At 41.4% G+C, this 27,287-nt stretch overlaps 2 protein-coding genes across 3 annotated transcripts in view; one reads left to right on the top strand and one right to left on the bottom strand.

The window, feature by feature from the left end:
* Positions 1 to 27,287, bottom strand: part of LOC109428768 (torsin-like protein) — a 75,399-nt gene that overhangs the window by 35,082 nt on the left and 13,030 nt on the right. The gene's annotated exons all lie outside the window — the stretch shown is intronic.
* On the top strand, positions 3,848 to 7,147 carry LOC109421463 (mucin-2-like). Its single transcript, XM_062857799.1, has one exon. It carries the CDS (start codon positions 3,848 to 3,850, stop codon positions 7,145 to 7,147), a length of 3,300 nt encoding a protein of 1,099 aa, XP_062713783.1.

The raw sequence follows: 27,287 nt of genomic DNA, 5'->3' as shown, positions 1-27,287 counted from the left end.
GTAGGTATCCGCCATAGCAAGTGTCGATAAAAGTGTAGGCGAGCAAAATCCAAAAAGTTCAGCTAAAAGCGAAGCAAAAATAAGCTCAAAAGCTAAGGGAACAGTTTATACCACTACAGCGTCTACCAAACGTATTGATACGAGCAAACTGAAGGTGGCGCCATCCAAATTCCGTTGGACAATGTTTCATGGGCTTCCATGGATTCTAACAAGAAAACAAGCCTTTAATCCCCTGAAGAAGGTTTAAAATAAACCGAAACCGTCGGAAGTTGAGGCAAACTTGTTTTCGCTGCTGTCACCGACTGCAAAAGCCGAGAGAATCCCCGTATCCGTTCAAGCCTACAGTCGATAAGCAATCAGATTTATAAATACAAATCGTATTGGTTTGTATTCGTCCGCTACTCTTTAATACACTAGTTAGCTATGCTAAAAGTCGATAAAAAGTTTATTAAATACAAAATATGATGTTAAACAAGCAATTTTAAAAAGTGATAGATTTTGCCCCGTGAAAAAAGTGCGGGGCAAGATGGGTCACCTTTTAAGTAATTCACATTTTCTAAACGAAAAACGTCAAAATATAAGATTTGTTCCACATTTATATATGCTCCATATCCATACTGAGTAAACAACAGCTACTAGCAAATATTTTATAAATTTATTTGGAATATAAAAAACTTAACGATTTGAGTTGTCCTAAGGCGACTTGAAAATCGATGTTTTCACTAAAAAATTATCATAATTTTATGTTATAATTTTGAGCGTTCATTCCGCTTGATTGAAGTCATTTATGAGATAGTCTTGTAATAAAAAATAAATATAATATATATATAATATAATATAATAAATAACTTTTGAATGCTCCACAAATACGTTCAAAATTAAAGGTGACCCATCTTGCCCCGCCACCGTTAATATGGAGATTATATGGAATGTATCACATAAGAAAAATGGCTAAAAACCATTTTATTTTTTTATTTTCAATGAGAGTGAATAATTTTTCAATCAATGCCCCAAACTTTTGTATATTCATGCTGGTCATCTAACAAAATTATTAACATAATCAAAATATGAGTAATGCGCCCGAAAATGGCGCTGACTCATCTTGCCCGCGACCCATTTTGCCCCGCCCCATCCTAAACAGTTTTATTCATGGTGTCTTTCTAAACATGACTTATTTTGAATACCTAATAGGGTGACGTTGGATATTATTGGCAGGTTTTTCCTCTCCGTCGTGGGAGTTTTTTGTCGGCCAAAATGCCTGATACATTGCCATATCATTCAGCTTGGAAGGATTTGAGGCCAACTTTGAGTTCAATAGGTTTCTAAAAACCTCCCGTGACGAAGAGAACAAAACTGCCAAAAATACGACGCAAGTGGATTTTAAATATCTTTTTGCAACTCAGCACTATGAAATTTTATTTATACTTGCTGTATCACAACGGACTAGTTTATCGTACTATACCAAATTATTGCAATATGATTCATAATGCAATTGATTTCGGTTGTCACGGCAAGAGCTTGCCAAATTGTCACGGTTATGGTACAGCTTGCTTGATCAAAATTTAGTGTCTAGCATGATAGAAGACATGACTGTTCCCGTCGAACCACCGCGAAGAATGATGGTACTGATAGAAATGATCATATTCTAGTGATTTGTTTTTCATTGCAAAAATGTTTTGCAAACTCGATTTTTAAAACGTTAATCCCATTTTTTTCATGATGAATATCAATAGGACACGATCGGTGAAGTACTAGATTTGTAGTAATGAGCTGAATTTTTGTATGGTGAGAAGGTGGATTCCCCGTTTCTGCAAGGAAATCGTGCAAAAAGCGTGGGTATTATGGTTCCTTGCCTAATTTGATGATGTTTGAGCAAAACATTAGAAAACTGTGTTGTTGTTTTGGCTAATTCTTGACCCTTAATCAGTACAGTTTTCCCTATTGAGCGTTGTGAACGGCACCTAAACATTTTTAAAATAAAGTATTAAAAACACCAACGAATGGAATAAAGGTAGAATAAACTGTTTCTATTAAGGGATTCAGTTTCTAGTGTAACTTGAACTTTGCTGTGGCTTTCATTGAATGTGCACAGTTCATAATTTTGAACATATTCGAAAATGGTCTGAACTCTGGAGCATCTCACGACAAACACATTTTCAAAAACTCACTATCGAAATGCAACTTTATTCGAAGGCGATTATGGATATCACAACATAAAATCAACATTGCAACGTCTTTTCTGCAATGTGGCACTCCAACTTTGTATAATGAGAGGCAAATTCGAACACCAAATGTTGTGGAACGATCATATGTAATAGGTATTAAATCGTAGATCATCGATACTAGCGTTGGGTAAAACATCAACAGTCTAGGTAGATCATTATTGTATATTTCCTTCTGTTTTCGAAAAAATTACCGAGCGATTCCGCTTTTCCTGCTAAAATTTCAGCGGATGTTTTGTTGTTGTTACTCCATACTGCATATAACGGGCATTTCATATCGGCGGCTTAAAATGACGTTTCCATTGGAAAGTCACTGGAATGATATGGGAAATTTCGTTAAGCTTGGCTTAGCGTAAGCCGTCGCCTTTATTTGCTAAACCGGTGTGAAGAAATGCAAATATTTAAACCTGGCTTAAGAATTTGGCTTAACTTTAAGTGTGGTTTAAGATAAACCAGGCTTACGTCGTTAAGCCGAGTAGGTGAAGAAATCGGCCCTTAGGGGCGATTTCTTCATCCTGGCTAAGCGTTAAGCCAGGTTTAACTGTATGGGTAAGCCTGGCTTACCGGTAAAGCCGAGGTGAAGAAATCGGTCCTTAGTGTTGCGTCTGTTCGTTGGTGATAGGGTTCTGGGAAACATCCAGCCACGCGAGACAGAGTGAATCAATATTCGCCACTGCTCAGCTCACGTCACCGCGAAATGTAAATAAAATGACGTCACACGATTCATCGGAATAGCAACTCTGTTCGCTCCCAACGCGAAGTACCATTTAGATTTTGAGCGCATCTCCCACCCAAACTAACCTCGAGTTGCCGCGAGTATATTACGGCTCCAATTCTGACTAACAACCACCCTATTACCCTCACACACACCACGTCGTTTGTCTGTGCCTGTCCACCGAGCGACGATGTATGATCGATCATGCAAGGATCGACCGACCACGCATGCATTGCGTGTCCTTATGTGCCAGCCGCCGACGACGCCCGCACCACCGCCGCATTGCCATACATATAAGGAAATTTCCACCACTGCCACAGCGCAGCGCATGCAAGGAATTTTCCTCCTCCACACAGTCTCAACTCATCATTCAAGAAGCTTGCGTGCGCAACCAAGAAACAGTCTTCATTCAACCACAGAACTGTACACACCGAAGAACAGAAATATAGTCTAGTTTAGTAGTTTGTAGTGCAAACCGCCTTTTCCTCCCCAGTGGAAGCCACAGCCTTTCCGTAGGCTAGTGTCCCCCTCCTTCCCATCGAGCTACCGGTCCTGTGCTGTTCCTCCGACGGAACATTTGGTCCTAGCGAACCGGATAAAGGATCCAGTGCCCTGTGAAGCTGCAACCGCAGCTGTGTTGTCGCCAATCAGCCGATTGGGACAATTCCCTTCCATTGCTATCGCCGATAGCATAAAGCTTTCCCACCGAGGGGATTGCTTGTGTTCCTGCCCCGGTAGTTCGATCCCAGTGTTCAAGTGATTTTCCGTGGCTTTCTCCGGCGGAGAGAAAGAGACTGCGTTTCCCAAAGCAAAAGTGATGAAAAGCGAAAAAGTCCGAACCCATTCCATCCGAAAGTGAATCGCGCGCGTGTGTAGTGGTTCCCAATCACCAGTGGTTACCAACCGCAAAATGGCCGAATTGAAAAAGCTGTTCGCCCAACGTAGCCAAGTTGAGGCAAGAGTGGACAAGCTGCGAGAACAGATCCGATGTGATAGTGGCATCCAGCCTGACTTCCTGCAAGTGAAGAAATTTGAAAGTGAACTCCAGTGCTACTATCAGAAGTATCAGAGAGTGTATGGGGACCTCCTATCCGTTCTCCCAGCCGAAAGATTCGAGGAGTTAGATGAAGATTACTGGCGCTTCGAAGATGCCCACAATGAAGCCTGTGTTCTGGTGGAAACCCTCTTGATTTCCTGCCCGACCACCAGTGACAGGTTTAACAAGCGAAGGTCGTCATCCAGCTACTCCGTGACGACCACTACATGCTGGCTCAGCCATCCCAACCGAAGAAGCCAGTCACCCATCCCAACGACGGAACAGCCCGTTCCGATTCCTGACGTGGTGGAGTGGCCACGCACGTCTTTGCCGAAAGAAACAGTGGTGAGTACGAGTGTTACCATTCCAATCAAGTTTGTGAAGCCGCACCGCGGCGAAGATCCCACCAAGAAGAAGATTTCTGTGTGTGGACCGGCCGAGGTCCAACCTGAGAGCAAGCTCGAGCGTGACTTCGCCGATGTCACTATTCCCGAGTCGGCAACCACGCCGACCGAAGAAGAAGTAGCAAAGCGTGAAGATGAGGTGACAACCGTTGCCTTTGAGAAGAGTTCCTACCACACGTGCGAGAGTAAGTATCCTTCGGTGAGCCAGGAGGATTTCCTTGTCGGCAACGAGCCAGCCAAGTTTGTCGGCATTCCATCCAAAGATCCAGAAACACCGACGTCAAGCAAAGCGCTTTCCGGAACCGATCCGGTGGCGAACCCGTCCCGATCTCCATTCGATCCGACTGGAGTTTATCCGAAGGTGTTAACGATTCCTACCGGATTCCATCCGGTGCTGAAGCCGTTCCGACCGCCACCAGGATTCCATCCCAAGCCCATGCAGATCTCGAAGCCAACCGGATTGCCTCCGGTGTCCCAGAGTCCGACCGGATCCCTTCCGGTACCACAGCCGCCCCAGTGCAAGGCCGGTTCCCTTCCGGCAAACCAGCAGCAACGAACTCCGACCGGTCTCCTTCCGGTACCCCAACAGTTGCAGCCCGTGACCGAATTCCGTTCGGTAACCCCGTCGCTCCATTCTAAGGCCGGATCCCTTCCGGCATTCCAACCGCAACAGAATCCGACTGGTGTCCTTCCGGTATCCCAGCCGTTCCAGTCTATGACCGGTTCCTATCCGGTATCCCAGAAGCTGCAGTTCGTGACCGAATCCCGTTCGGTAACCCCGCAGTTCGAGTCTACGACCGGTTCTCATCCGGTACCCCAGCAGTTCCAGCGTGCGACCGAATCCCATTCGGCAACCAATCCGATCCTAAGGTCTACCGGAGCCAGTCCGGTGGTCGATTCCGCCCTGATGCCCGTCGATACCCGTTCGGCGGCCAAGACGATCAAGAATTCTACCGGTACCCGTCCGGTGAATAACTCCGATATGATGTTCGTCGGTTCCAGTCCGACGGTCAAACCAACTAAGATGCCCATCGGTGCCCGTCCGATGGTCAAGTCCAACGAGATGCCTACCGGTTCCCGTCCGGTGGTCAATTCCATCCAGGTGTCTGCCGGTTCCTGTCCGGTGGACAAGTCACTCCTGATGTCCGCTGGTGCCAGTCCAGTGGGCAAGCCTAGCCTGCGTCCATCATCTATCGGTACCAGTCCGGTAGTCAAGACAACCGTCGATACCCGTTCGGCGGCCAAGAATTCCAAGATGTCTGCCGGCACCCGTCCGGTGGTCAAGTTGCACGAGATACCTGCCGGTTCCCATCCGGGGGTCGAAGCCAACCTGATGCCCATCGGTTCCTGTCCGGTGGTCAAGTCCTTTCAGATGTCTGCCGGTTCCCGTCCGGTGGATAAATCACTCCTGATGTCCGCTGGTGCCAGTCCAGTGGCCAAGCCGATCCTGCGCCCAACGTCTATCGGTACCAGCCCGGTAGTCAAGCCAACCGTCGATACCCGTTCGGCGGCCAAGACGCCCAAGACGCCCAAGATGTTTGCCGGTCCTCCTCCGGTAGCCACGCCGATCCCGATGTCCACTGGAACCAGTCCGGTGGGCAATTGCGCTCCGACCGTCGGTTCCCGTCCGACGCTCAAACCGAATCCGATGTCCGCTGGAAGCAGTCCAGTAGACAGTTCCGCCCTCAAGTGTGCCGGTTCGTATCCGGCAACCAAACTGAAGTTGATGCCCATCGGTGCCCGTCCGGTGGTCAAGTCCGTCCAGATGTCTGCCGGTTCCTGTCCGGTGGTCAATCCACTTCCTGAATACGCTGGTACCAGTCCAGTACGAAAACGAATCCTGACATCTGCCGGTGCCCGTCCGGTGATGAAGTCCATCCTCCGATCCACCGGTGCCCGTCCGGTGTTCAATATTTTCCAGATGGCCGTTGGAACCTACCCGATGGTCGTGCGTGTCCTGATTCCCACCGGTGTCAGTCCGGTAACCAAGCTGTGGTCTGTCGGCACCTGCCCGATGGCCAAGATGTTCCTGAAGCCCGTCGGTACCAATCCGATAATCAAGCCATTTCCAAAGTCCACTGGAACCGGTCTAGTGGTGAAGCCGACCGAGTTGTTCGCCAGAACTAGTCCGGCAGCCAAGCCCTTCGTAATGTCAGCCGGTCTCTACCCGGTAACCAAGCCATTGTTGATGTTCGCTGGAAGCCGTCCAGTGGACAAACCCGTCCCGAAGCCTGCCGGTACCCGTCCGGTGACCAAGTCAAGCCTGATGTCAACCGGCACTCCTACAGTGAATCCGTCGGTTCTCCTTCCTGTTATGTCTGCCGGCATCCAGCGAATTGCGAAGCCCATTCCGAAGATTGAGATGTGTCTAACCAGAAAGCGAAGCCCACCGACAGTCGGAATCCTTCCGGCACTCAAGCGAATCCAGAGCCTAGAAGAACGAGTCCCAAGCCCGAAGATAGCCGGAACTTGTCCGGTAGTTAGAGAACCTCCCGAGAAGAAGAATTGGATCGTGGTGTTGTCGATGATGAACCAACCACCACTGGATCCGCCGCCGGTCAGCCCGACTGGTGAATGCAAGCAGCTCCATTCCGATCCAAGGCCGAGGAAGCCTCCCGATGGACTATCCAAGCGATCCCGATCCAGTGAAGCCATCCCAGAGCGCGTGTCCCGAACGTGTCCACCCAACGACCCGAAGAAAGACGAGCCAGACGCCACAGGTGAGCAAGCATTCGATCTGTGGTGTGTGAATTTCCTATCCTGGCTTTGAGTGGTTTCTCCAGTCCTCCGTAGAAACCTCTAACGAAATAACAAAGTTGCCTTCCTCTACCCTCATTGCGTTGTTATTCCTTTCCTATGTTGAGTTCCTGTTGATTGCCCTTACCTAGCCCTGAATGAAATTCCATCCAATGAAATAGTTTCCTGTGAAGTTCGAGTCCCTTGAATCTCCTAATAACACCTAGAGCCCATACCGTAGTCTGAAACCTGATTGCCTTGTGATTTCCTGTTTCTCCGAAGATGAAGACCCTGCTAAGAATCTAAGTACCTTTCCTAAATTGCCGTTGAACATTGATATGCATCTTTTAGAAATTCCACCCGACACTCTTCCAACGTGTTATGATATGTTCCCTTCTGTTCAAAGTAAATCTTCTTCTCCAACTCAAGTAAGTTTGAAGCCTCCAATCCTGCTAAATCAAAGAATTCGTATAAGTCTCCTACTTGAATCTGATCCTTATGCCTTTCCTATATAACTCCTTTTGCCAAAACAAGTCAGATTGCCTATCCTTGAATGAAGTTCATGTACCCTAAGCACCAAATCCTAACAAGATAGCCAAGAACCCAAAATACAGTCCACTCTCGTAGAATTTGAAATCCCAACATGAAGCATGAATTTGTCATTGATAGCCCTCCTAGTTTCTTCCAAAGTTAACAGAAAGATTTCCCACGCCTTGAATTTCCACCCTTGAGGTAGGGACAAATATGCCCTAAACCTAGAAAGATAGTTTATCCTGAAAGTCCACCAAAAGTTGCCTGAGTTTTCCTATGTTACCTGTCCTAAGAACCCTCGTATATGATGAATCCCCCTAAAAGACCATTTGCGAGTTTCTTGTCATCCCTCTGAAGATATCCTTTAGCCATGTTTTTGAAAGTGTCCTGATTGTTAGTCTTCCTAAGATAAGTTGCCTCCCTGATCTAGACATCCTAGCAAGTTCCACCTTTTCCGGCCGGGGAGTATGTTCGCTCCCAACGCGAAGTACCATTTAGATTTTGAGCGCATCTCCCACCCAAACTAACCTCGAGTTGCCGCGAGTATATTACGGCTCCAATTCTGACTAACAACCACCCTATTACCCTCACACACACCACGTCGTTTGTCTGTGCCTGTCCACCGAGCGACGATGTATGATCGATCATGCAAGGATCGACCGACCACGCATGCATTGCGTGTCCTTATGTGCCAGCCGCCGACGACGCCCGCACCACCGCCGCATTGCCATACATATAAGGAAATTTCCACCACTGCCACAGCGCAGCGCATGCAAGGAATTTTCCTCCTCCACAGTCTCAACTCATCATTCAAGAAGCTTGCGTGCGCAACCAAGAAACAGTCTTCATTCAACCACAGAACTGTACACACCGAAGAACAGAAATATAGTCTAGTTTAGTAGTTTGTAGTGCAAACCGCCTTTTCCTCCCCAGTGGAAGCCACAGCCTTTCCGTAGGCTAGTGTCCCCCTCCTTCCCATCGAGCTACCGGTCCTGTGCTGTTCCTCCGACGGAACAAACTCAGTACAAGATTTGGATGGGTCCCCAAATGTAGAAATCCATCGCCAATCCCATGTCGCGTCCTTATTTTTCATTCCCATTTAGATACCACCGGTATGAACATGGGTCCCTATTTAGGGTCCGGAAATAGGGATAGGGACCAAGATAGGGACGCCCGTGGCGATGCTCTTAATAACTAATCATTTTATGGCTATATCGCGGTCTTTTTCTACTCAGAGTGTAAGGAAGTAGAGATCAAAGTGGATAATGAAATGATAGATATGATAGTATAGAGGTAATCACGTTCAAATGTATGCGTGCCTTTTTTGTAGATGTAGTTGTGAAACTGCGAGGAAAATATTTGCACTCTTGCCCCGGACGTTAGTTTTATCATTATTTACCCGTTTTACCCAATTCGATTGGGTAATATTTGCATATGCAATCTGAATAGCCTTTCAATCGGCGTGCACTTTTGTGTGACGAAAAATTTGCGCTAGTGTTCGTGTGTTGAAATGTCACTTATCTCTATTCGCTAGGTTGCGAACAAGTGTGAAAATTTATACCTAGAAGGTGAAATTGGGCAAGTAGGCCATGTATTGAACAAATACATCGAATGCGTGAAACTTCTGCCGTACGACCTGTGATTTTACAGATCGGCTTGGTTGGTAGTTCATATTTATCACCTTACCAAGACTGGCAAAAGTTTCAGGCACCCGACTGGCTATGTAAATATTGTTCTGTTTTCAACAACAGTTTGACTTTCGTAAAATTACCATGGCATTGCATACTGTTAGGCGTTTATCAGAGTATGGAGGTTTCTGTTCCAAATTTACAAAATTAATATTTATAATGTGTAATTTGAGCTTTATTATTAACAATAACCATTTAGTGTACTGTATACTATGAGCCATTTTACGAAGTGACAACAATGTTGATGATGATATTGGTTTTCACGGGTTATTCGACGCTACCTCCTGTCAAAATTCATTCATAAAATCGGCTCGTAAAATGGACTATACACTTTATATCGGGTCAAAGAAATTTATACACTGAGGATACTGCAACTCTGAAAATCATACGAATCTACTATGATTTTTTGCCACAAGAATTTCTTGCGAAAATCATAGTTATAAAGTGACCAGGGCCCTGTAGCATAATCAGGTTAATAATATTAGCTACAAGTTACAAGTTACAAGTACTAATATTACAAGTGCTAATAATTTGTGTTGCATAAAGGCTCAATTTTCCACTAATATTATTAGCACTTGTAATATTAGTGACCATGAAAATACAAGTTGTTTTGGTTCATTTACCTGTCAAAATTCATCCGACAGTTCACTATTAATTTGAAATGGCAGTTGATGTTTGTTTATATTCTGCATTTTCCGCGTAACATCCGGAAATAACTTCATTTATTCCGAAGTTTTGCATTCTTTATACGATATATGAAGAAAAGCATTTGCTGTTTGGATAAGGCCGGAACAAATCTCATTTTCTTCTTTTGTCACAATACTCGTTGGCTCGCTAAGGGGGAGGACAATAAATAATAAATGTGTTTGATGAAGAAATACCCAAACAATTTGGCAAAATCTATAAACTCGTCGGATTTGTTAAGAAATTTTCTGTGTAACTCTAATTTCACCTTAAAATTTTAAAGTTTCTTGAATAATTTATTGGTGTCCCCCCTCAAAATGTTGAATTTCGATCAAAATTTTCCGAGGGGGCGGTGACATAAGAGAAAATCAAAATTTGTGTCAGCCTAATTTTCGGCCGCTCTGACGAAATATTTTTTTACAAAGTATGGTACTGCAAGTACCTAGATTTATAGTAAAATGTCCCAAAGGTTTAATAGTATTGGTTGAAAAACAATGTATAAAGATTTAGCAACATGTATTATGCTTCTTGTTAAAATCCGAAGTGATCTGGGATGCAAAAATTTAGCTTTTACCTACTTTTATATGTCGCAACTCGATTCGACTTAGTGTACACTGAGGATACTGCAACTCCGAAAATCATACGAATCAACTATGATTTTTTGCCACAAGAATTTCTTGCGCAAATCATAGTTACGAACTATGATTTTGAATTCAAAGCACCAACTATTACTGTATAAATTTCATAACACTCACGTATGAAAACCATACCGATAACGTATAAAATCTGAAATTATGTCGTATGACTATCATACATACTTCTATGAAATATTTTGCACAAATTAAAAAAAATTGCAACCTGGAATCGAACCAGGAACGTCAAGGTTAGCGAGTGCGTGCTTTACTCATTCGCCCATCGACGCTTCGGAAGTTGAAGTGGTTAGAAGCCAAGGTTCATAACATATCTTATGATTTTCATACGAAATCTCATAAGAAGCAGATTTTTCATACGACAAGTCTTATTGATTTCGCTTTTCAATGTATGAAAAGCATACGAGAACTATGAAATGATGAAAAAAATAAAAATTACTGATTCATAAGATGCAAACTATGAAAATCATACGATCAGTATCCTCAGTGTATGTATATTGTAGCTCTTGATTACCTTAATGATGCAATTGATTCAAATTTATTTCGCATCTGCAACTTTACCTGTGCTTATGCAGTGGCCATAGTATGTAATTTTACCAAGAACCTCTTATCAAAGATGGGTATTGGAAACTTTGGAGAACTTGAGAGACTCAGCAGAAATTATATTTAGGATACAAAGTGTATTTTTCTCTTCAATGAGTTTCGAATACATACCGCCAAATTTAATCGTCGAAAACTGGAATTAAGGTTGACATGTTAGATAATTAATATCTTTTGAGTTCATCAAAATGGTAAATCGATATATTCAAAACTAAATATGACTTCTGCAACACTTTAAATCTAACTTGTAAATTATTTTACAAGACCTTTGAGACTTGTAATCAAAAGTACAAGTCACAGCTAATATTTTATACTTGTAGTTTGTTTATGCAACATACACTTGTAAATTCTACTAATAATATTAGTCCAACCGACTTGTAGTATTGGACTTGTAACTTGTACTTGCAGTATTTTTATGCAACAGAAAATTATAAGTTACAAGCTACAAGACTAATATTATTAGTAAAATTTTCATTATGCTACAGGCCCCAGAGATATATCTTGCACTGATGCGGGACACAGTTTTACATAACAAAAATTGTAAGTTTTTCAATGATTTAGTGACCCTATTTTCATCTATATCTATATATCTATATATATCTATATATATATAAATGAGTTTGAGGTTCCTTTGAGGCAACAAAACTCACAAACGGCTGAACCGATTAGGATTACTCTTGCACGGTTCGGTTTGTATTCGTGTTGGCTGTGTTTATATGTACAAAAAGTTACGAAAATCAACTAGAAAAGTAAGAAAATTGAAAAAGAGCTGATTTTCTATGAGCTGGGAAGGAAATCAACACGACCGAAATGAAATCAATCTAGAGTGCGGTGCTATTTTGAGCTCAACAGTTGTCAAACCACCACAAGACGGCAAGACAAAGTTTGCCGGGACAGCTAGTAGTTTATAAAGATGTTTTAAAAAGTTAGTGTACAAATTAATCTATTCTGGTATTATTTTAGAGATCCTTGTGAATAAATTCTCATCCTTTTAGGGTTTTCCTGACATGTATCTCTAAAATTTTCAAGAGAGCTGTTTCGAAATGCCGAAATGCATTTCATATGAAACTTTTTTGTTAAAACATTGAGAGAAATTGCTGGAGAAAATTTAAGAAAGATTTTCTGACAAAACAGTATTTTTTTATTACTTGTTGGGTATTTAAGTCATTACGACCAGTTGGATCTTAGCCAAACAGTAACTTTCATAAACATCCCATGATCACTTCTGAAAATACCTGAAAAAATCTTTTGACGGGAATCCTGGAGAAAACTTAAAAAATGCATAAATATTAAATATCCCTGCAAATGAATACCTAGTGAAAACAATTGTGGAATTCGGAACGCTTTAAAAACAGGATTTTATGGGAATTTCAAATTACATACCTTGCTTAAGAAAATCTTGGCTACTAAGGCGTATTGTTTCAGTATTCGTATCTGAAGCAATTGCACTTAATTGAAACTTTTCAGGAATGACTTAAAAATTTCTCAAAATAATCTTTTAAGCACAAAAGCAAAACCATGATCACACGACAAGCAGAACAGCAAAATCTTTAATGACGAAGACGACAACCATGTAAGAAACACTAGACTAATATTAATACAATTCTAGACAACTAAACATTTTTCCCTTGAAAAAGACCACACCCAATGGTCGAAACGTTGGATAAAATAAACTAATAACGTCGGATAAATTTTATGACAGACACAGCCGCAAATAAAAGTTTACTATTTACAGGGCCGGATTTACAAATGTGGGGGCCCGGGGCCACAGTGTTGTGGGGGCCCTTTACGTAGAGGATGTATTTTTGCCCATATAACAAGGAAAAAATCTAAAAATATAAAACTTTCTTACAAATATTGTAATAAAGGTATCAATGTCGATGGGGAAGAATTTACATCTAGAACAATAGGCAGAGCTAAGCAAAATGTTGATATCCTCTAAATTTATCAATAACAGATTTGAAATTCTGGATCTTTGCTACAATCTCTAGATAAATTACAGGTCGATCACCATGAAGATAGAACCACAGACAAACAGATGTCTTACTCTACTTACTCACTTCCTATCGTTTCCCTTTTTAACGGACTTTTCAAATATTCTGTAGTTCACAAATCTCTCGCTCATGGCGCTCGCATCGTTTTTGCTCCTATTTGACATTTGCTCATTACCACCATCTACTCAGTGGGTTTGCGAAACACAGCATAATTAGCATTGGGCGATTAAATTTTGTGACGATGGTTTTAATCGCACTTTGTTTGTAATACGTCTGTTTGTCTGTGAAAGAACACTTTAAAAAACCTTGTTCTAACGCGACTGCTAGGGGAAGATCTGACGACCTCCCGAAAGAATTTTTTACAAAACTCTGAAATCAAAGAGGAAACTATAATAGAAAATGTTGAAGAAATTTTAGAGGGAATCCATGAATTTTCAGGGGATTTCCGACTTAATTTCTAATAAAATTCTTGAAAGTTTTGTTTATTTTTATCTGTATAAACGAGATTTTTAGCTCTTGGCTAGTTCATCTCGGGACACATGATTTACTTTCCTTACGAAGGAAGAGCTCACATTTTGCGAGTTTGTCGGGATGCGATCCCATGTCCTCGGCGGGATAGTCACGTACTTTAACCATCACACCAGGTCCGCTCCACTTCTTGAAAATTTTTAGCGGAAAGCCCAGATAAATTTTCAGCCAATTTCTCACCAAATTTCTTCTGAAATTTTCTCTAGGAATCTATGGATATTATCAAGAGTTCGCCATGGATTCATCCTTATTTCTGCAAGCAAATTACTTAACTCAAAAAAGTAAAACTGAAACTCTTCAATAATCTGTCCTAAATTCATGCTAGATTTTCTCTTAAACAATGTTTCAACAATTCTGTTGTTCTCCGATTTGAGTAAGTCGTAAACTGTCGAAGTATAATAAAACTCAAAAGTTTTAAAAACACCTCTAAATAAAAAAAACAAATATTTCTATTTTTTTTTCAAAAAACTTTAAACAGAAAAAAACAAACACATTTAGCAAGAACTTTTTAAGTCTGCACTTATTAGAGTTATGGAGTTCCTCTAGTATTCAATCGAAAATTTTCTTCAGGATTTCCGGTAGTTTTTATTAGTAATAGCAAAAAAACATAGGTTTTATTGAATTTTGGATGCAAAATTCAAAATTTTACTTAATAGCTGGATAAATAGTTGCAGTCTTTCTCAAAAGAATTACAACATATCACATACATTCAGTAAACAGTAATTTGAAGTTCTTATGACAAAAATCAAATCAAGAGAAGTTTCTTGCACAACTTTTTTTTCTTGTTTCACATGTTTCTTTTCGTGAAGTGAAATGTTGTGGGGGCCCCTAAAATGTGGGAGCCCGGGGCCCTGGCCCCCGTCTAAATCCGGCACTGACTATTTATATTATTAATTAGTTTGCTTTTGAGAAGAACAGAAGCAGTTCCACATGTATATCAGGGGGCCGGGTCATAACGTCCGAGGCCATACAGTCCCGGACATTAAGTCGCGTTTTGCGAAATAGCATACAAAAGTTTAGATGCGTCATAATATCCTATGTGCCTACTGTCCTTGGACTTTGTGGCATATCTGCAAGTTCGGACGTTATGCCCCGGAAAAATGCGCCATAAAGTCCTGGGACTTTTGTAACCTGTGGTTACAATTTTGTGTACTTTTGTTGTTTCGTGCATTTTACCCACATACACCACTGTGTTTTGCAATATTTTAATTTGTTTGTTATTTTTTTATTATTTTTATTTGCAATTAATTAGTTAGACTGTAGGGTATTAAAAACGTTATTTATTGTATCGGTGAGGCATTCGACCCCCAAGCTCCCCAACCAGATTGCACACATCGGCAGCAGCAGCAGCAGCAGAAACAATCGAGTTCGGTGTGTGGTTTGTTTTTGGTCGAGCCGATGACAATTGAACAAGAGAAAGTGTCGAACCACGAATCGCGACGGACGCAACATTTTTAACTCCGCGAAAAACGTGCCGGAACGATTAATTAGTGCCGTTTTCGCGTTGTCCGTATAGGCTGGATGGTTGTTCCCAGTCTCGTCGGGAGTGAATTGTGAACGGTATTCCCCCGAACATTTGTGCCGGCCCGTGGTTCGGGCACAGAAAAGTGCAGTGTATAGTGCTGTGCAAGGGTGAGGACCACCGCCATTTGCGGTTCGCAAAGTGTCCAAAATCCCACCGTCTTCGCTACACGGGCTCAGCCAATAGAGCTTTGTCTCGCCCGTGTAGCTAATAGTCAAGGAAGACGAAGGCAGGTAAGGGGCAAAGGGGCGCACCGCCTGCGGTAGTAAAACTGCGGTTTCTACCGGGACTTGCTACGGCGAGTAGCCTGTCCGGTGATTTATCACCACCGTCGCTAGGGGGGGTCCGATAAAGGAGTCAATCTCCTCCCCCTAGCTAATAGTCAATGACGGCTGCTTTGCAGCCTAAAAGTGCCCAAGAAGAAAGTGAAGAGAAGAAGAAAGAAGAAGAAGGAAGAAGCTCCGCATAGTCCGTGCGGGAGCGAAAGAAACGACCACCACCGTGCACCACCACCAGCGAAGGGCCCCAACGTGTGACCAGCGACCAGTGCCTTGGGGAGAACGGGGCAAAACAGGTCAGATAAATATTTCATTTCATTTTCATTTTCATTTTGCAGCATTTGGTGGGGCAATAAGAGCGCAAGTCAATCCAAAGCCGAAGATCAAGGAGGGGTAATGGCCGTAATAGTCCGTGCGGACCACATGAACACCATCGGAGGGGTAATGGTATGGGTTGGGGGAAGGAATTGGAGTGGACTTGACACAATTATGCAAATAATACGGCGAAATTCAATGAAACATGGGTTTAACCCTCCACTTTCCATGGTTGTTCTAGAGCACCATCGATTTTCGATGAAATCTGGACAAACGGAATTAGATAAATATGATGCAATAATTTTTAGAATATGACTGTAACCTCATAAGTTTAACCCAACTACTAACTACTTGTTTCAATAGTAGAACTATTGATAAACAATCAAGGATCTATTGATTTACAACGAAACAAATTTCATTGATTCCGAAAAATTCAGCCAATTTGCAATATTTTTTTTTTGTTCAAGCGCTTCTTTCGGAAACGCTTTTTTGGCATAGAAATAGTCGTTTGAAGTCGTGGGAAGGGAAGGGTTAACTATTTGATTGGTTATCTTTAGATGAAAAATATGCTAATTAATTTTGACTTGGAAATAACTAAAAAACAAAGCAATGAAATCATTTTAGCTGTCTAAATTTTAAAATAAAAATAATGAAAATTCAAAGACTAAACCTTCTTTTCTAGACCCAAGAAAATTCTAATCACAATTTAATTGAATGTGTTGTAATCCTGGCATGACGTTAACGTCTTTATATCTTAATTCCTACCTGTTACGTTATGCCACAATAATATCTAGGAGATAAACTAAAACACGTATACTCGGTCGGATGGCTATTACGTTGAAAATTACTGATAATACAGTACAGATCAGTCTCGACTATCCGGATTCAAACTCTGAAGCCTCTCAAAACCACATCTGGCAAACGGAATGATGTCTTCTTCATCTTGTCTTCTAGATTCCTAGAGCAAATGATGAGTAGTAAGTGTAACGTAGATACCACCCACACCCAATCTTACGTAACGCTCCTCAATACCTAACTGCAAATTCCTAAAATATTGGGTCTATGCGAGCTGAACTATGACATTGCTTAGAAAATTGTGATAGGCTCACTGCGGATACTCCTCTGGTCCCCATTAGCATTTACGGCCGATTTTTTCACCTCTGCTCAGCTCTTAAACCAGATTCACATCTATCTTAAGGCTGAATCAGAAATTAATAAATTGGCGCACAAAGTGCTAATGGGTTAAGCCCTCCCATCGCGTCAAGATCGAATATCCATGGGGAGGGGGGCAAAACAGGTCAGATAAATATAAGTAATTAAGATTGCAAAATTATTTATTTTATACATTTAATTCCGTCCGAAGTCCTTAATTTAGTGGAAGTACCCTGCTTTAGGCCGCCCTGCCGGGTAACAGCGGGTAAGGGCTGAAAGCGTCAGTCTTACAATTGGCCCCCAACGTAAATTTGACGAAAAATCTTCGATTTTTCTCACTGAGCGAGGGGTACTTCCACCAAAATTTGGATTTTGGGTGGAATAAACACAGTGGTGGGGATATTTTTCACAGTCGCGTGGTCGTTAATTTTATTTTATTTCGTTGTTTTGTGTCCTAAATCGGTTATTCGTCTCGTCTGCAGAACGAATTGGTGCATTTTGGGTCTCTTTGTTCTCAGGGCGGGATTTTTGATTCTTCTGGGCCGATTTGGGGTAGCATTTGACGCAACCTGGTGACCGAGAACCATTTTGGAACCGTCAGTTAGCCGAAAATTGGTTCCTCACCGTATTTATACTAACGAAACAGTTGGTAAGTTTTGATTTCGTCTACATTTTGAAATTTGTGTTGCTCATTCGTCAAAATGCCGATCGACATGTTGACGTTGGGGGAGTTCAACGTCGCCTACTTCCATTTGCGTGCCGATCACTTAGAACCTGACGAAATTGACTTTGAATTGAACTCCCGCGGTGTTGTTGTCCCTCCTGGATCGGGTCAATCCAGTTCCAAAAAGCGTCGTCAACTGCAAGCGTTATTGGTCAGTGAGCAGAAATGCTCCGAGACCACTGTCCGCTCCTTTAAAGGTAATATTGACGCTGAATTGGAGCTTTGTCGTGGCAAATTTGAGTCCATGAAGGAGGATTTGGGGTACAGGTGTCCGAATAAGGAGGTTTACCGGAGCAGATTGCTCCATCTGGGTGCTCGGCTCCAAATCGTTAAAAATTATGTCGTGAGGGAGGCCAATAAGACCTTTGCAGATTTGTTGAGCGATGTGGTAGCCCTCCATAACTACCACTTCGCGAATAGTTTGGTGCCTCCCCTCACGCCAACCGAGGAAGACAAAGAAGATGATGTGGAGGATTTGTTGACTCAAATTGCCGCGGGAAAGGATGTTTCACCGAAAGGAAACCAACTTCCGATTGTTGAAGCATCCTCCAATCAGGCGGTGGGCGAAGAAATTCGCGATGTCTTACTTGACATAAGGGCGGAGATAAAAAGGACGCAAGAGCAAATCAATCAAAGCGAAACTAGGACTGCATCCAGAGTGGATTCACTTGAAGATGTAGTCAGAAAACTAGGTAGCGGCCTTGCGTCCATTGGTACGATTGCATCCGGACTACAGAAAACTAACCGCGAAGTGCAAACACTTCGCGAGAAGATCTCTGAGTTACAGGACATCGTCAACAAAATTATGCCTAACGCAAACTCCCCGAGTTTTCCGGTAGATACGCAAGATCTTCGATTGCAAAAAAGTCCCGATCTACCGGATTTGCCTGATTTTGATCAGCAAGCGTTAGAAGGTTTGGGTACTCCGGAGAACCTGCAGAAGCAAACTTCTAGCAAGAGCTTTGGACTACCCAATCAACCATTTCAAAGACGTTTTGACTCCCGTAAGGTGAATAATTCTAAAAGTTTTGAGAATCTCGGACCTTCGCTCAATTCCCAGCACTTTTACCAACAACACACTCTTCCGAATTTCGCGCTTCCGCATCAGTCGGGAAGCTTAGCATCGGTAGAGTTCACCGGTTACCAGCGTCGGCCCCAACGGGTGGCCGATTGGAAAATCAGGAAGTATGCTGGGAATGACGAAGGAATGGGACTTAACGAATTTTTGGAATGTGTCCACCATTACGCTGAGTCAGAACAAATGTCCGAGGCAGAACTGTTTAGCTCGGCAATGCATTTGTTCACCGGTAACGCGTTGGCTTGGTTTCAAGCGATGCGTTCCCAGAAGCGGTTCTACAACTGGAACCACCTGGTGTGCGAGTTGAAGGCGAACTTCGTGCACCCGGAACTTGATGCTGCGCTGAGGATGAAAGCGTCTCAGCGGCGACAGCAGAGAAATGAATCTTTCCAAGATTTTTATCTTGAGATGGAGAAGATCTTCCGTGCTATGCCTGCGCCGCTAAGTTCCCACGAGAAGCTAGACATCCTCAAGCGAAACCTGAGGCCTGATTACAAACAGGTACTCGTCTTCAAGCCGGTGAACACATTGTCCGAGTTGATGCTCATCGGAAAGACCATTGATGCTTCCAAAACCTCCATTTACCAAAAAGTATTTGGAGCTCCCAAGGATGTATCTACTATTTCAAGTAAGCCTGCCTACGATGGTTCTAGACAGAGCCAGCAGCAACAACAACCTCGTGACAATGGAAATGGGTATAAACCAAGGGTATTCTACAACAAGAATAGCCCTCCATCGTCACCAAAGCGAAATAGACCTCCACCTCTTCGTTTTAAAGAAACGGGAGGTCGACGTGAAATAAATCTCCGAGAGAAGACTAGTACAATCCCTAAATCTCCACAGTCGCAACGAGGAGGCATTATAAGTTTGAGCTCCCTGGTGGACAAACACCGTCCGCCACACTTGGGAGTGTGTTACAACTGTGGGATTCAGGGGCATGAACACGAAAAGTGTTCTAAGCCCAAGCGTGTTTTCTGCGTACTGTGTGGATTTAAGGGATTTGAAGCTTCTCGGTGCCCTTATTGTTTGCAAAATGGGATTAGATCCAATTAAACCTGTTGGAAATCTAATCCTTCTGTAAATCTTCAGTAGAAGCTCCCGTAGCTCCTATCTGTACCAATTCTTCAAATATAATTTCCCAATTAAATTTCTCATAACAAATGTTCCCAAATTGGTACAGTGGGAGTGAATATTAAATTTCACTTCAAATTTATAAACTTTCCAATTATTTTGATTCAGGCATCCGTTGCTTGCATATTGCTCAACGATGACCTGCAAGTAGATGTCGAATTCAGTGCGAGATTTTGAGAAAAGTTAGTGGAACACCAGGGAGTGTCCGATTCCATAATCCAAGCGGCAGCCCAAGACTGTCAAACATTGGCTTGACAACTACGGTTGTCACCACTAGGACACAGCGGTTATAACACTAACTTTAATCACAATACTCACCTGAAGAAGAATGGTGTCGCCCACACAGCCTGATTGAGCCGTTGGAGGGAGACAGCAAATTTTCCCCAGCCAGCGTGAATATAAAACTTTCCAGGAGCTCCTCGGATCCACCATATCGACTTCACCAGGTTGCTCACTTGGGAGCTTCCGAAGATCGATGGATCCGGGAGCATAACGCATCACTTTGCGCTGGCAATCATCTTCTTTCTTCAGGAGCCGACACCTAAATCTCTCGGCACCTGACAACTCTTCGAGGTTGTGAACCTCTAGGGGTTCTCACCTCATTATACCATCAATACACCCCAAATTAATCTTCCTTCCCTGACAGAAGGACTCAAACCGCGATCGCCGATCCATTCGGGAGGTCATCTATGTATGCGCACCTGTACACTGAAAGTTATCTTCATGTTGATTTCCCGCGCATAGATGACAACACCATTTTTAACCTTTTTAATTTGTTTGTTCTTCGTTGTTTTTATCTGCCAGAATCAGGGAAATTCGACTGATTCCAAACGGAATTAGTTCGTAATTGATCTGCATTCACGTTCGGTGTCTTGCTCAAGTATCCTTGGAAGAGGAATAACTTGTAGCGTAAAAGACAATACCTTGCGTCCATTGCCCGTTTGTTTTGGTATTTTGTGTGCTGTGTATGAGTGAGAAAACGTATTGTATGAGTGAAAATAATGAGAGTGAATGAGAATGAATGAAAGTGTGTGAAATGGCGGGGTGTTCATTCAAATGTCTTGTGTGATTGTGTGTACGCGTAGGCCAGTGATTGGGATGAATGAGTGATACACTTTGGATGAATGTGGATTGAATTGAAACCCCACCTGTCTAGTAAATATAAATACCGTCAGGACGGGAATACTGGACGTCGGAAGAAAAGAATAACAAGAAAAACAAGACCGCGACAACCGTTCCTCTGCTATGCTACTTCCGACCGGAGGCTAGCAGGGTTTTAGGAAGTCAGGTTGTTTTGAGTGTTATTCCGAATTGGTCTGGGGGAGTTGAAGATTCTTAGCTCTCCCATTGAGAACCGGATGTGTCCGAGGGTGGTCTGGTGCCGTTAATAGCGACGGGTCCCAGTCCTTGTCTGCAGAACAACCACGAGACGATGTACCGATTTAGCTTTTCCTTTTTGTTCGGTCGTTCCCTGATTGTGTCTTTGTAACATTTTAATCTGTGGAAAATGTCTTGGTTTGGTTAGGTTAGGCAGATTTTTTATTTATACTTTTTTATTTATTTTTATTTATTTTCATGTTAATTTATTTCATTTTAACTCGTTATATATTATTTGTTATCGGTGTTAGGTGTTAGGGCTAGTTAAAAAAAAATGTGTCCACATTTTTTTTCTCCTCGGTGTGGGCGAGATTGTAACCTGTGGTTACAATTTTGTGTACTTTTGTTGTTTCGTGCATTTTACCCACATACACCACTGTGTTTTGCAATATTTTAATTTGTTTGTTATTTTTTTATTATTTTTATTTGCAATTAATTAGTTAGACTGTAGGGTATTAAAAACGTTATTTATTGTATCGGTGAGGCATTCGACCCCCAAGCTCCCCAACCAGATTGCACACATCGGCAGCAGCAGCAGCAGAAACAATCGAGTTCGGTGTGTGGTTTGTTTTTGGTCGAGCCGATGACAATTGAACAAGAGAAAGTGTCGAACCACGAATCGCGACGGACGCAACATTTTTAACTCCGCGAAAAACGTGCCGGAACGATTAATTAGTGCCGTTTTCGCGTTGTCCGTATAGGCTGGATGGGGTTGTTCCCAGTCTCGTCGGGAGTGAATTGTGAACGGTATTCCCCCGAACATTTGTGCCGGCCCGTGGTTCGGGCACAGAAAAGTGCAGTGTATAGTGCTGTGCAAGGGTGAGGACCACCGCCATTTGCGGTTCGCAAAGTGTCCAAAATCCCACCGTCTTCGCTACACGGGCTCAGCCAATAGAGCTTTGTCTCGCCCGTGTAGCTAATAGTCAAGGAAGACGAAGGCAGGTAAGGGGCAAAGGGGCGCACCGCCTGCGGTAGTAAAACTGCGGTTTCTACCGGGACTTGCTACGGCGAGTAGCCTGTCCGGTGATTTATCACCACCGTCGCTAGGGGGGGTCCGATAAAGGAGTCAATCTCCTCCCCCTAGCTAATAGTCAATGACGGCTGCTTTGCAGCCTAAAAGTGCCCAAGAAGAAAGTGAAGAGAAGAAGAAAGAAGAAGAAGGAAGAAGCTCCGCATAGTCCGTGCGGGAGCGAAAGAAACGACCACCACCGTGCACCACCACCAGCGAAGGGCCCCAACGTGTGACCAGCGACCAGTGCCTTGGGGAGAACGGGGCAAAACAGGTCAGATAAATATAAGTAATTAAGATTGCAAAATTATTTATTTTATACATTTAATTCCGTCCGAAGTCCTTAATTTAGTGGAAGTACCCTGCTTTAGGCCGCCCTGCCGGGTAACAGCGGGTAAGGGCTGAAAGCGTCTTCTTACACTTTATGGCCTCGGACGTTATGATACTGCGCCTATATATCTGATAAGGACAGACTTGTTAGAATCCCAAAATGGCCGCCACAATGGCCTACTTTGGCATCTACTCACGATATCGAAGGCACAAATCTCTTCGTAAACAAAACTAGCGCACCTGAGCTTCTCATTTGAAGCTTATTACAAGTGAGCAAGAATAGAATAATATAGACACTGTTGTTTGGAGCTTGTTTCTTGAGATTTGTGCGTCTGAAGTTCTGATGCACTGTTAAAGCGGGATTTCAAGACGTTTGTCCTTAAGAAAAAAAATATTTTAACGATTGTTGAAATCCGGGACATTTCCGGGACACTTCACAATGCGGGACGACTAGCTTGAATCCGGGACTGTCCCGCACAATCCGGGACGTCTGGTCACTTTATAGTTACGAACTATGATTTTGGATTCAAAGCGCCAACTATTATTCTCATACTGTTACTGTATAAATTTCATAACACTCACGTATGAAAATCATACCGATAGCGTATAAAAACTGGAACTATGTCTTATGACTGTCATACATACTTTTATGAAATATTTTGCTCAAATTTAAAAAAATCGCAACCTGGAATCGAGCCAGGAACGTCAAGGTTAGCAAGTGCGTGCTTTACTCATACGCCCATCGACGCTTTGAAAGTTGAAGTGGTTAGAAGCCAATAAAAGGTTTTGTTGTTTTGTTGCAATGGTGTTTCATAACACATCTTATGATTTTCATACGATGTTTCTTATGAGATTTTTCATACGACAAGTCTTATGGATTTCGCTTTTCAATGTATGAAAAGCATACAAGAGCTATGAAATGATGAAAAAATAAAAATAACTGATTCATAAGATGTAAACTATGAAAAAACATACGAACAGTATCCTCAGTGAAACTTGAACCATTGAGAGGTAATAAATTTTAAATTACAACAAACATTGATTTCAATTTGTAGAAACACGCGCTGTATGAGTGCACCGAAAACATACCTACACGGAAAAATATTATAACCCAAAGAATAAGTTTTACAACTTAAATTTGGGTTCATTTGTAGTTCCGTGTACTTCCTGTGGGGGGGCAGACGCGCCAACTTGGTCAATTTATTGGGGGGCAAAGTCTGGTTTTTCGGATTTTTTGTATAGGAAAATCAGGGAAAATTGAAAAATCGTCAAATATTGGGGGGGGGGGGGCAAAACCATGCTTGCCCCCCCTAAGTTGGCGCCTATGGTGGGGGGAAATGTGTGAAATCACAGTGATTTTTCGATTGCTTATTTTCAATGATGAAAACGCTTTATTCAATGTTTTTAAAATCAATGCTTCAAGGATATATTGCGGAAAGCCGTTCACCGCCTTTCCGAGACAATATTTGCCCGTAAAATATGTCATTTTAATGAATAATAGCTCAACTTAATACATATTACAGTTTGACTAGTTCAAATTATGATTTCTTCCTGAGCGATTCCAAGCAACAGCATCAAAATTAAGGAAATTTTTTAATTCATGATTTTCTATTGAACTGAAACTTTGCACAGTTTTTCAGTTCTATCTAAATCGCCATTTTCCGATATCAAATTTTTATTTTGAATCACGACTAACTTTTCAAAAGGGTGTATGTGAAAATGGTTCAAAAATATTCAAAAATCTGCACAGCCAAAATGGTTCGTTCGATTGCTATGAATTTTTCAGCAAAGTTAGAAAGCTAAATGGTGATTCCTAAGAAAATATACACTGTAAAAAAAAATCTTTTTCAACATTAAAAAATATCATTTTTGTCACAAAAACTCAAATATCTCAAAACCCTATCTTTTTACCAACGTAATTTTTTTAGGGAAGACGGTCCATTGTATTAGCAATCTACCATAAAAATTTGGTGATGGTAAACTAATAAACAAAAAAGTTATAACATTTCAAACATTTCACAATTTTCACATTTGGTAAATATTTTTTTTCTGTGTAAATAATTTCGGTCAGAAATCGCAGTTTGATGCTGATTTTATTGTTCAGCAAAGTTAGGTAACTAAATGGTGATTCCTAAGAAAATATACACTGTGAAAAAAATCGTTTTTTTAACATTAAAAAATATCATTTTTGTCACAAAAACTCAAATATCTCAAAACCCTATCTTTTTACCAACGTAATTTTTTAGGGAAAACGGTCCATTGTATTAGCAATCTACCATAAAAATTTGGTGATGATGAACTAATTAACAAAAAAGTTATGACAATTCAAACATTTCACAATTTTCTCATTTAGTAATATTTTTTTTAGTGTAAATTATTTCGGCCGGAAATCGCAGTAATGTTCCGATTATATCACGCCCTCCGCGCATTAGTCGTTTAGTCATTAATTTGCTGTTACATTTGAGGACAAGTGTTTTCCATCTTCTTCAAGATGAATGTTGAAAGCGTGCTTTGCAACGTTAAACATATTGAAATGGGTACCCTGATAAAAATTTCCAATAAAATCACCATAAACTACCATTGAATAATGATAAATTTGACTATTCAACAACAAATTATGTTGTGTACGTATTTTCCTGCTGAAAATGGTGTATTGGAACTACAATACGTGTACAATAAAATCAATGGCACTAGAGATTTCAATAATAAAAACACCATAAGTTGAATGGTAGTTGACTTGATTTTTTTCCAGAAAATTTGGATTTTTTTATAGTAAAGATACATAACAACCCCCATTTTCTATTGTAAAAGTGACATTTACAATACATGCTATGGTGGAAAACCATAAGATCTGTTGTTATTCTATCGTTTTAAACAATTGAATTAATGGTAAGTACCATTCAATTCAGCGTGTTGTAACAATCCATTCTGTTGTATCTCTATGATCTTTTTTATCAGGGTATAGATGTTGAAGTATATTTCGAAGCATTTTTGAAAAGGGGCGTGATTAAATTGTTTAAACAGATGTCGCTAATGGTACGGTGGCATGACTCTCTGCACTTCTGGCAATTTCTCAGTTGTTGTCGTTTCGAACTTCCTGCGCCCTGCTTTACCGATGATATACAGATGGCTCGTTTGTCAAAGTCTAGACGACAGGACGTGCAAATGCGTAAATTTGTATTCAATTTGGGCATAACCAGTCTCTTTCAGTTTATCTATGGTGCTTTCGGTGAGATTTCGTAACTCTTTTGAACATTTTTTTTTCATCAAACGGTCTACAAGAGAGCGTTGAGTTGAAGACCTTTGAGAAAGCGACTGTTCATGTTGTTCGTTAGATTATAATAAACAAAATCACTTATTAGTTTTAACTGACTAGTTTGGTAATGTTTGCTTGGCTGAAGAAAAAATTTGCTATAAAATTTTTAATATCCATAGCGGTAGTATTTTTTTGCTTTTACGTGAGCAGTGTCATGGTATGTATACAGACAAACAAACGTAACACTGACGAAATTTTCATTGACCACGCCTTTAACGATCATTTTGAATCTTGGTTGTGGCTTTCATAACCAGAAGAGTGCCCATCGTTTTCTTTGCGGTTGACGTTTCACACTAGCGCCTTCTGATGACGATATTGCACAACGCAGTGTTTCGTGAAACATTTCCACCAGGTAGTGGTAGTGTGAACTGGGCGATGGATTTTCACGAAAATTGTTCTAGGCGTTTCATCTGTTTGTCTGTGGTATGTATCTCTCATGCATTTGTTGTTGTTGAAGTTACTCGCATTCTTCCGATCATAAAGTCTGTTCTCTAAGAGGTATTTTTTTTTGCAGATCAACTAGATGTATACGCGTATATATAAAACTTTTATTATGCAGCTTTCGTTTTAAAAAAAAGTTTAATTTTATTTTTCTTATGATCAACAGCTTTTCAACACTATGAAGGGATTTTTTCACCAGTCACGTACAATAAAAAGTATGACACTCTCAATATTTTTGATCACAACACTGGATCGCGTCTAAGTTTCAAATAGATACTATAGTAATTATGAATTATCAAACAAAAATATCATGAAAACAACTTGTTTAATTCAGGCGGTAGCCTTTGCAATAAAATCAGCATCAAAATATAATTGTCGAAATAAGTAACACAGAAAAAAATTTTTTTTTTGTTACTAAATGTAAAAATTGTGAAATGTTTGAAATGTCATAAGGCAACATCCATTTATTACGTAACGCTGAAATCGACAATTTTTGACCCCCCCTCCCCCCTCCGTAACGCTTTTTTGTATGAAAACCCTGAATTTTTTGTATGGGCCGTAACGCTCGGCTGTACTCCCCCCCTCCCCCTAGAGCGTTACGTAATTTGTGGACGCCGCCTAACTTTTTTATTTATCAGTTTACCATCACCAAAATTTTATGGAAGATAGCTGATATAATGGACCATTTTTCCTAAAAAATTGACGTTGGTAAAAAGATAGGGTTTTGAGATATTTGAGTTTTTGTGACAAAGATCATATTTTTTTAAAGTAAAAAAAGAATTTTTTACAGTGTATATTTTCTAAGGAATTATCATTTAGTTATCTA

Source organism: Aedes albopictus, chromosome 3 (assembly GCF_035046485.1).
Source record: "Aedes albopictus strain Foshan chromosome 3, AalbF5, whole genome shotgun sequence".
Lineage (NCBI taxonomy): Eukaryota > Metazoa > Arthropoda > Insecta > Diptera > Culicidae > Aedes > Aedes albopictus.
Note: the sequence above shows the minus strand (reverse complement) of the source record. Positions and strands in the feature narration are given on the sequence as shown.

Bases quoted from the DNA above. Each gene is read 5' to 3' on its own strand.
- LOC109421463 (XM_062857799.1), top strand. From the start codon at position 3,848: ATGGCCGAATTGAAAAAGCTGTTCGCCCAACGTAGCCAAGTTGAGGCA.